Source organism: Orycteropus afer, unplaced genomic scaffold (genome assembly GCF_000298275.1).
Source record: "Orycteropus afer afer isolate SDZICR_OR568_19922 unplaced genomic scaffold, OryAfe1.0 scaffold00157, whole genome shotgun sequence".
Classification (NCBI taxonomy): Eukaryota; Metazoa; Chordata; class Mammalia; order Tubulidentata; family Orycteropodidae; genus Orycteropus; species Orycteropus afer.
The window spans coordinates 2,881,615-2,892,088 of record NW_006921744.1 but is presented as its reverse complement, the minus strand read 5'-3'; the positions used below and the strand labels follow the sequence as shown (position 1 = coordinate 2,892,088).

At 36.9% G+C, this 10,474-nt stretch overlaps 1 protein-coding gene across 1 annotated transcript in view; it reads left to right on the top strand.

Annotated features, from left to right (window-relative positions):
- The window catches only part of RB1 (RB transcriptional corepressor 1), a 320,323-nt gene that overhangs the window by 138,767 nt on the left and 171,082 nt on the right, over positions 1 to 10,474 (top strand). Inside the window, 3 exon segments of the mRNA XM_007946362.1 lie at positions 1,157 to 1,195; positions 3,068 to 3,135; positions 4,918 to 5,028. Coding sequence (XP_007944553.1) covers positions 1,157 to 1,195; positions 3,068 to 3,135; positions 4,918 to 5,028 — 218 coding nt within the window.

Genomic DNA, 10,474 nt, shown 5'->3' with positions numbered 1-10,474 from the left:
ACACACACACACACACACACATAATTTTTTTTGTGTGTGATTTTGGTGAAAGTTTACAGAACAAATTCATTTTCCATATAGCAGTTTGTACACATTTTTTCTTATGATGTTGACTGAAGTTTCCCACAGTATAACAGCTCTCTTCCCACTTCCTCTCCATAATTACCTCTTCCCTATGTCCTTCCTTTCCATGCACTAATGCTCCTGCCTGTCTCCCTGTGCATACACTGCCCTTCTGTTCTCCCATGATTGAGCTCTCCAAGGAGTGTATCTACCCGATATAAATGTTCAGCCCATATGCCTGTCTTATTTGGCTGGAAGCCACAGTAGTGAGTTCAGTTCCAGACCCAAAGAACAGCTAGGGGCTGTAGTCTCAGGGGTTTCACCAGGCTGTGTCACACCAGCAAACCTGGTCTTCTTTTTTATGATTTTGAGTTTTGTTCCACATTGTTCTCCCACTCTATCCAGGATCTCCTACACAGATCCCTCTCTGAGTGGTAGACAGTGGTAGCCAGGCACCATCTAATTCTTCTGGTCTCAGGGTCATATAGGCTGAGGATCACATGGTCTACCAGTCTCTTGGACTAGTTGTTTCCATGAATCTTTGTGGTTTTCTTCATTCTTCTTTGTTCTGGACAAGGAGAGACCCATCATTGCATCTAGATGGTCACTTGCAAGCTCTTAAGATCCTAGTCGCTTGAGTAATATATTTTGAAGTCAGGAAATATGAGATCTGTTAGTTTGTTCTTCAGAATTGCTTTGGTTACTCAGTATCTCTTATATTTCCATATAAAATTGAAAATTAGTTTTTCTATTACTGTAAAGAATGCTGTTGGAATTTTGATGGAGATTGTATTGTATCTGCAGATTACTTTGGATAGTATTGACATCTTGACTATATAAATCTTCCAATCCATGAGCATGGATTGTCTTTCCATCTCTTTAGGCCTTCTTCAGTTTATTTTAGTGGTGTTTTGTAATTTTCATTGTATAAGTCTTCCACATTCCTGGCTAAATTAATTCCTATGTATTTTATTCATTTAGATGTTATTGTAAATGAAGTTGTCTTAATCTTTTCAGAAATTATGAAAAAATTTAAAAAGTGATTTTAAAAAAAAAACCCTCTAATGTTAATATAATTATTTCTTCTTTCTAGGACATGTGAACTTATATATTTGGCACAACCCAGCAGTTCGTAAGTGGTTCAGTGCATGTTATTTTCACTTTTTGTATATTTTAAATGACAAGTAGAATGCACAGGTTTTTCTGGAGTAATCAGTATTAGTTTGATTGATTATTGCATGCTACTTAATAAGTTATAGTCATAGATTTTAGCCCTGTGTAGATTGTTTATCTTTTCACAAAGGAAATAATATGCAATGAATGCCTTGACTACAAGGGGAGACTAAAAAAGGTGGAAGTTGGTTTAGTGCACCATATCACCAACTCTGGGAAAATGCGTATTTATTGACTAAACATTTACTGTTCTTCTATTAAAGACACTTTATTAACTAAGAGTCAGGACACAATTTTTGTGTAACAGTAAGTATGAAGTCCAACATTAAAAATTTAAAAATATTTTTAAAAATGGAAAGTGTATGCTCTAACAGTGTACTCATTAAAGAGCTCTAGCATTTTTCTTTGGAAACAGATTGAAGGAGTTGTTGATGAGATTTTCTGCCTCACTGAAGTAGTAGTAGTAAAGGTAATATAAAGGAAAATTATATATTATTAATTAACTGATAATGAATCCATTAATTCCAGTAAGTGAATGTCTATGGAAAAGTTTTTTTACCAAGGCAGTATATTAAATTGGTGCCAGAGGGGCAGGGAGGCCACATCTTCTGACCTCCTCTAACCCCACAAGAGGAAGACAGAATCACCATCAGCAGCCCATGGCCTATTCCTGTAAGGCCAGACCTGCTGCCTCCCTCCAGTCCTTTCACCAGCCCTGACACCAATCGTTCTTCCCGCAGCACCCGCCACTTCTCTGCTGGGTTCAGTAATTTGCTGCAGTGGCCACACAGAATTCACAGATTATGGAGTTTATTAGGGAAGTATCAGGCTACAATTCAAGTTCAGGAACAACCCTCAGTCTCTCTCAGCCCGCTGTCTCTCAGCCATCAGTCTCTCTCAGTCTCTCTCCCAGCTGTGCATGTCTCTTGGTATCTCTCTCTCAGCAGCATGTGTCTCTCAGTAGCATGTGTTTCTCAGCCAGCAGTCAGAGAGACCTCTTCTGCCTCTAGGAGGCCTCCTTTTGAGCCTGGGAGAGTGGCCAAAGTAAGCAATCCCAACATAAGGATTCCATACACCTGAGAGGGATCGAACTTCCCAGAAAATTACTTTATGCTGCTCTCAACAGAAATACCCCAGATGGATAACTGATAATCAGGAGCTCCTCAGTTGTTCGTGGCAAATTCCACCCTGGAGTTTACAAAGACTTATGGCTAGAAAAGCCACGCTATGTAACTTGTTACACCACAACTGGCAAACTAGAATCATCCATATTTTTACTTATTATTTTTATTTTAATTAGAAAACAGACCTTAAAAGTAGTAAGGTAATTGGAAACCAGTACACTATTGTATACTATTTCCTTATTTTTAGATTAGAATTGAGATACTTGATATTACCTTTATAAATATATTACTTCTGTGGACTAAGTATAGTATCTTAGGTAGAAATATCAAGTGAATTGAGACAAATTGAGTTTGAGTATAAAATATGTATTTAAGGAGCTCTGGTGGCGTAGTGCCTAAGGCATTTGACTGCTAACCAGAAGGCTGGCAGTTCAAATCTACCCACCACTCCTTGGAAGGAAGACTAGGCAATCTATTTCCCTAGAGATAGTGCCTAGAAAGCCCAAGGAGGGGTCGCTATGAGTCAGAACAGACTCAGTGGCAGTGAGTTGGTTTCTGTATTATATTTTGTAGTTAACTCAGGTATGTAATTTAAATATACAACCAACCAAAAAACAACAAAAAGGTATAATTGTAAAATTTTCTGTCAGTGTTAAATTTTTCTTTTCCTGTGTTGTTTTTTCTCCTGTTTTGTATTTGTTTACTAGGATATCTTCTGAAATAAATTCTGTATTGGTGCTAAAACTGTCTTGGATCACATTTTTACTAGCTAAAGGTAAAGACGTTATGTTTATTACATGCTAATGTAGTAATTAATTGATAGTTCTTTTGGTCTAATAAGCCCAAAACTTTTTATTCAATTTAATGTAGATGCATTTTCCCCCCACTTCGCTTATAACTGTTACTGTCTCATTTCATCTTTATTTCTAGTATCTATTCATATTTTCTTTCTTCCTTTCTTATGTTTTAGAGTAGTGACATTATATGAAAATACGTGCTTATGAGATATAATTAAAGCAGTACAGAAAAGGGCAAAGAAAGATACAAAAAGTTATCCAAAACACCCAGAAATAATTTTTATTAAAAGTATATGTTTGTCATTCTAAGTGTATTTTATGTATACATTCTGCCTAAAAGGTGGATGGTTTGGGTGCATTCACAGACAGAAATAATTTTAATTTTATAAAAACAGTATAACATTATAATACTACCTTTAAAATTAAAAAAAAAAAAAACTTGAATTTTACAAAAGAGAAGAAAGAGAAATGGAAGAAATTGCTTAAATTTAGATGTGTTTTGTCTCCTTAAGAGGTATTATTTCCTAAAATATTTCTCTAAGATTATGAAAAAAGATAGAGGTTAGAATATTTATTTTTTAACTTTGTTTTGATTTCAAATAATATATTTAATTTGCTTTGAAGAAAGAGAATATCAGTATTCTCACACTTCCTGCCACTTACCCTCTCCTCATGTTCAGATTTGTTCATTTTATTCCTATATTATCAAAATTTACAACATTTGCATTTGTTCTGTACTTGTAATAATTACATTTATTTAGTCTGAATTCTGTTTTAAATGGATTCTAATTGTTTCTTTATTATCATGTCTCTATTTCTGTTCTTAATTTTGATTGATCTGTTAGCTAGCTTGTTTTTACCATCAAGGAGTTTTTTTAAAAAAGTATTCCCTATGTCTGTAGGTTTTATCCTTGAAGAGAACTTGGTTGTGTATCCTATTCTTGGCTAAACATTTTGTAACATCCTGTTCTTGGTCATGTTTTGTTTTCCTTAGGCCACTTATTTTCTGGCATTGAACACTGATGTTGAGAAATCTGAGGCTAGCTGAATTCCCCCTCCTCCCTCCCTTACTGCATACCTGAAGCTTTTTTTAAATTTGAAGTTCACTACTTTAACTAGGCTATCTCTTGTTTCTTGTTGTTCTGTATCAACTTCCTTATTGCAGAGTCCCTTCTAAATCTAAAGGTTCTGCTCTTCATTTCAGAAAGTGTAAGGATCTCTGATGGTGGCAATTGTTAAGCCTGATTGGTAGCTGAAAGGTTGGTTTGAACCTGTCGGCCACTCTGAAGAAGAAAAGAACTAGTGATCTGCTGCCATAGATTGTTGTTGTGTGCCTTGGATTCTGACTCATACTGACTTTGTATGAGTAGACTACTCCAGCGGGTTTCCTAGGTTGTAATCTTTATGGAAGCAGATCATCAGGTTGTTTCTTCTGTGAGGAGCTGATGATTTTGAGCTAGCAACCTTTTCATTAGCAGCTGAGCACTTTAACCATTGTGCTTCCAGAGCTCGTAAAATACAGACATAAGGACTGACTTAAATGGGAAATTTTAAGGGTAGAGTTATACTTCAGTTACAATTTCATAATTTTATGTATTGTTTATTTATATTTTTATGTGTTTAAAATCAGATGTTGACTCTTTTGTAAAGAAAACAAAATCTTTAACATGCCTTTAATGATTGTTGACTATGTATCCATACCCATAATTTTCCCTTACTTAAAGATCTCACTCAAAAAGGTGAACCTTTTTTATTTTCAGGGGAAGTATTACAAATGGAAGATGATCTCGTGATCTCATTTCAGTTAATGCTGTGTGTCCTTGATTATTTTATTAAACTCTCACCCCCTGCAATGCTTAAAGAACCATATAGTAAGTATTTAAATAATTTACGCCCCTTCTGCTGTCATTCAACAGGTGTTCATTGATTATCTACTAGGTACAAAGCATGATTTAGAACTTAGAAGATGGTAACAAATCATACATGAGCCCAGCCCTCCAGTAACATAAGCCACAGAAGAAAAATAAGATATACAAACAGATAATTAGAATACATGGTAGAAAATGGTCTGGGCCAATGTACTGCAAATGGTATGAAGTTCAGGAGAGGGAGAAAATTTTTCCAACTGGGAAAAACCATGAAAACTGTTTAGAGGAGGTGTCATTAGAATTGAATGCTGGAGAGTAGTTAGGATTTGAGTATGGTGGGAAGTCGGTGAAGGCATTCCTAGTAAAGAGACAATCAAGAGGAAGGGCACAAATATGAATAAAACTGCATGGGAAATAGTGGCCCACTCTATACAGACAGTAACTTAGCTTAAGTTTTTATTGGTATTGAACGCTATAATGACAAAGTGACTATTTTAGGAGCTCTGGTAGCGTAGTGCCTAAGTCATTTGACTGCTAACCAGAAGGCTGATGGTTCAAACCCATCAGCCACTCCTTGGAAGGAAGATTGGGCAATCTACTTCTGCAGTGATAGGGCCTTGGAAACCCAAGGAGGGGTCGCTGTGAGTCAGGTCCGACTCAAGGGCACATAACAACACCAACATGACTTCAGTGGGTGATGAAAGGGGAAGTGTATTTAAATAAAAATAGCAACTGTTGCTAAAATAATCAGATAGCATTAAGCAAAGATAAATAAGTACCTCTTAGAGTGCACTTCCTTCGATTACTTATACAAAACCAAAAACCAAACTCACTGCTATTGAGTCCATTCAACTCATAGCAACCCCTCCTTGGGTTTCTGAGGTGGTATCTCTATGGGAATATATTGCCCAAGCTTCCTTCTGAGGAGTGGCTGGGGGTTTTGAACTGCCAGCCTTCTGGTTACCAGTCAAATGCCTTAGGCACTATGCTACCAGAGCTCCTTAGAAGCTCTACATAAAAATGTAAACTTAACTAGCGGTAGACTGCTCTCTTGCTCCTGAAATTATTAATACGGTTATAGATAATAGAGGACATAGATCAAAACACGGAAATCTCAAAGTGAAGTAACTGAAACACTAAAAGCCTAATTCATTTTGTCAGTAATAATTTAGTGGAAAAACGGAGCAGAATTTTGAAGACGTGTCCAGTGCAGTTCTGCACAGAAGTCAGATCATGTAACAGAAACCACTTGCAAAGCTGAGGGGAAATTTTAAAAAATTATATATAGAAAACAATGAATATAGTTAAAAATTTTCCATAACTTATAAAAAATTGCTTTTATGTGCTTTCCATGCTTTTTTCATGGTTTAAGTTTAGTAAATGTTGTGGGATGTTAGACAGACAGGCATTGTTCTTATGGGTAATTCTCATCTACGTTTGGTATTCTAAGTGTAATGTTAAAGAGAAACCAGGATGAATAGTTGAATTAATTGAATATGCTAAACTTCATTAACTTTTTATTATGGGAATTTGAAAATGAATACAAACACAAGACAGTAGTATAATAAACTTCCATGTGCTCATTACCGGGCTTCATTAGATAAGTTGTGGTCAGTCTCTATTGCCTTCTCCCCCAGCTGTGTTATTTTGAAGCACTATTTTGAATGCCATTTCATCCTTACATATTTTAGTATGTTTGTCTAAGAGATAGAGACTTAAAAATCATAATTGCAATACCATTATCATACCTACAAATCAGTTAATAGTGATTCATTAATATTATCAGCTATGTAGTAATGTTAAGATGTTCAATTGTCTTATAAATGTAATTAAAAATATTTTACGGGCTAACAGAGGAATCAAAGTCTAAATGAGATCCATTCTTTGTGATTGGTTTGCTGTGCTTTTGAGACTTAAAAGTTCTTCCTCTATTTCTCCCTCCCTCTTTCTCTTTTATTTTTTTGTAATTTATTTGTTCAAGTAATTAGGTGGTTGGTTGAGTTTGCGATGGCCTAGTTTTTTTTAAATAATTTTATTTCTGTTGTTGTTCCTGAAAATGTACACAGGACATATGCCAATTCAACAGTTTTTCCATGTATAATTCAGTGACATTGAGTTTTCAAGTTATGCAGACATTTTCACTCCATGGTCTAGTTTTTGCTGATTGCAGTCTGTGGTATAATTTAACATGTTCTTGTGTTCTCTCAATTTCTTGTATACTGGTGGTTGCATCTAGGGGCAATAAATACTTTTTGTACTTATCATTTGTAATCTCTTTAATAGCTGAATATACACATTAAATTTAAAGTGGGAATGCTGAAAATAATCCCAGGGGATTTTTTTTTAAAGAATCACAGTTTATTAACACATTATTATATACTTGTTTTTGTTGTTGTTATTTGTTGTTATGTGCCGTCGAGTAGGACCCGACTCTTAGCGACCCTTCCTTGGGTTTCCAAGGCGGTATCACTATGGAAGTAGATTGCCCAACCTTCCTTCCAAGGAGTGGCTGGTGGGTTTGAACCGCCAGCCTTCTGGTTAGCAGTCAAGTACCTTAGGCACTATGCTACCTACTTGTTTTTAAGACATCATAATTTACTATGACATTTGTTAAAAACTTTTAAAATTTGTTTACTTATTTTTATAGTATGTTAAAAATTGGATCTATACATACTTTTTATCTTTAAAAATATGCAAACATTTTTCTTCTTGCAGACTGAGTAGGATACACTGAGAACTAGTTTTTAAGTTGGCAGTTTCCCTTCCTTTCTTTGTGTTGGTCTGTGGGGCTTTGGATGTTAGCAGTTTCTTTATTGGGCAAGCTGGAGGCAGAGGAGAACAGGAATGACAAAAACTAATATCAGCATATAATTTATAGTAAATATTCATTAAATATATGAAATTGTTATCATTTTAATGAAGCCTAGTAAGTAAGAGTAGAAGCCCTGGGTTGTGAAAATGGTTAATGCACTCACCTGTCAACTGAAAGATTGGAAATTAAAGAGTCCTTGGAAGTAAGTGCAGCTAATCTACTTCTAGAGCCATTGAAAATCCTCTATATGAAACAAAAACATGAGCAGCAGAAGACAAAATGAGTAATTGAGACATCATAAAAATTAAATACTTTTGTTCATCAACAAAGTGAAAAGACAGCCTACAGATTGGAAGAAAATTTAGAGAACCATAATCTGATAAGGGTCTAATATCCAAAATATAAGAAACTGCTACAACATAACAACAAAAAAACAAGTCAATCAAAAACTTAGGAAAAGACTTTAACAGACATTTCAAGAGGATATTCAAATGGCCAACAAGCATATGAAAAGATGCAGCTTAGTTATCTAGTACTGCTATAACATAAATATCACAAGTGGATGGCTTTCACAAACAGAAATTTATTCTAGTCTTGGCTTGATAGAAAGGCTTTCTTTCTCCATGGCTCCTGGTCTTAGGATGTTCCCAGCACAGTGATGCTTGGTCCAAAGGATGGGCTCTGCTCCTGCCTCTTATTTCTGGGTGGCAGGAGGTCCTCTGTCTCTTTGCTGGTGTGTCTCTCCTTTTATCTCTTGTAAGATAAAAGGTGTTACAAGCCATGTTGTTGTTGTTGTTGTTGTTATGTGCCGTCGAGTCGGCCCCGACTCATAGCGACCCCTCCTTGGGTTTCCGAGGCAGTATCACTACGGAAGTAGGATTGCCCAACCTTCCTTCCGAGGAGTGGCTGGTGGGTTTGAACCACCAGCCGTCTGGTTAGCAGGCAAGTGTCTTAGCCACTATGCTACCAGAGCTCCTGTTACAAGCCATACCACATGGAAATTCCCCTTACATCAGATCAGGGCTGTAGTAGGATTAGGGTCTTGTGTCCCACCCTAATCCTCTTATAATTGATTGGCTGATTATATCAGATCCTATCGTGAGGGATGGTTATGTAACTTCCGTATTATATGTCATTGCATAACTGCCAAACCACTGAAAATCATGGCCTAAGCAAGTTGACATATATTTTTTGGGGGACAAAGATTCATGATAGATGCTCAACATCATTAGCCATTAAAACCAAACTCACTGCCATCGAGTAGGTTCTGATTCATAGTGACCGCACCTTGGGTTTCCGAGGCGGTATCTCTATGGAAGTAGATTGCCCCGTCTTCCTTCTGAGGAGTGTCTAGTGGGTTTGAACTGCCAGCCTTCTGGTTAGCAGTCAGATGCCTTAGGCACTACATCACCTAGGAAGATGCAAATCAAAACTACAATGAGATACTACCATAACCTCATTAGAATGGCAGTGATTAGAACAAATGAGCAAACAAAAAACCTAGAAAACAACAGGTATTGATACGGTTGTGGAGAAACTGGAACCCTCATCTTTTGCTGGTGGGAATGTAAAATGGTACAGCTGCTGTGGAAGACAGTTTGTCACTTCCTCAAAAAGCTGGACATAGAACTCCCATAGGACCCAGCAATCCAAATTCCAGATATATACTCAGAAAAAGTAAAGGCAGAAACACAAACAGAAACCTGTATATCAGTGTTCATTGCTCTTTCAGTAGCCAAAATACAGAAACAATGAAATGTCCATCAACACATGAATAGATAAAACAAAATGTGGTATATGTAATGGAATATTGTTGTTGTGTTGTTAGGTGGTGTCGAGTTGGTTCTAATTCATAGCTGCCCTACATACAGCAGAACAAAACACTGCCTGGTCCTGTGGTGTCCTCACAATTACATCTGTGTTTGAGGCCATTGGTACAGCCACTATGTCAGCCCATCTCATTGAAGAGCTTCCTCTTTTTTGCTAACTCTCTTATCTACCAAGCATGATGTTCTTCCCTTGGAACTGGTCACTCCTGATAACATGTGCAAAATACGTTTGACAAACTCTTGCCATCCTTGCTTCTAAGGAGCATTCTGGCTGTACTTCTTCCAAGACAGATTTGTTCCTTCTTGTGGTTGTTGTTGTTGTTATGTGCCATCGAGTCGGACCCGACTCATAGCGACCCCTCCTTGGGTTTCCGAGGCAGTATCACTACAGAAGTAGATTGCCCCATCGTCCTTCCTAGCTTCTTGTGGTAGTCCACAGTATATATACTATTCTTTGGCAACACCATAATTAAAAGCATCTGTGGTAGTTAAGGTTGTGTGTCTACTTGGCTGGTCCTGTTTATGTGTGGCTGGGCTGCTGGTGATAGTTATTTCCCATGAGGAAACTGGCAGTCAGCTCCATGGTGGAATCTGCAGCGAGCAACTGAGTAGCTGCTTTAGAGATGTGGTCTGCTTCTCGTATATAAAGAGAAGCTTGGGAATGGTCTGCAGCTTTTGGCAAGCTTGAATCCTGCATGTGGCTGAGACATTGTTCAGCAGCCTGCCATGTTGTCTGTTGATCTTGGGACTCTCTTTTTTTTTTTTTTTTGTAAGTACCACATGGAACATTTAATTCTCAAACATTGTC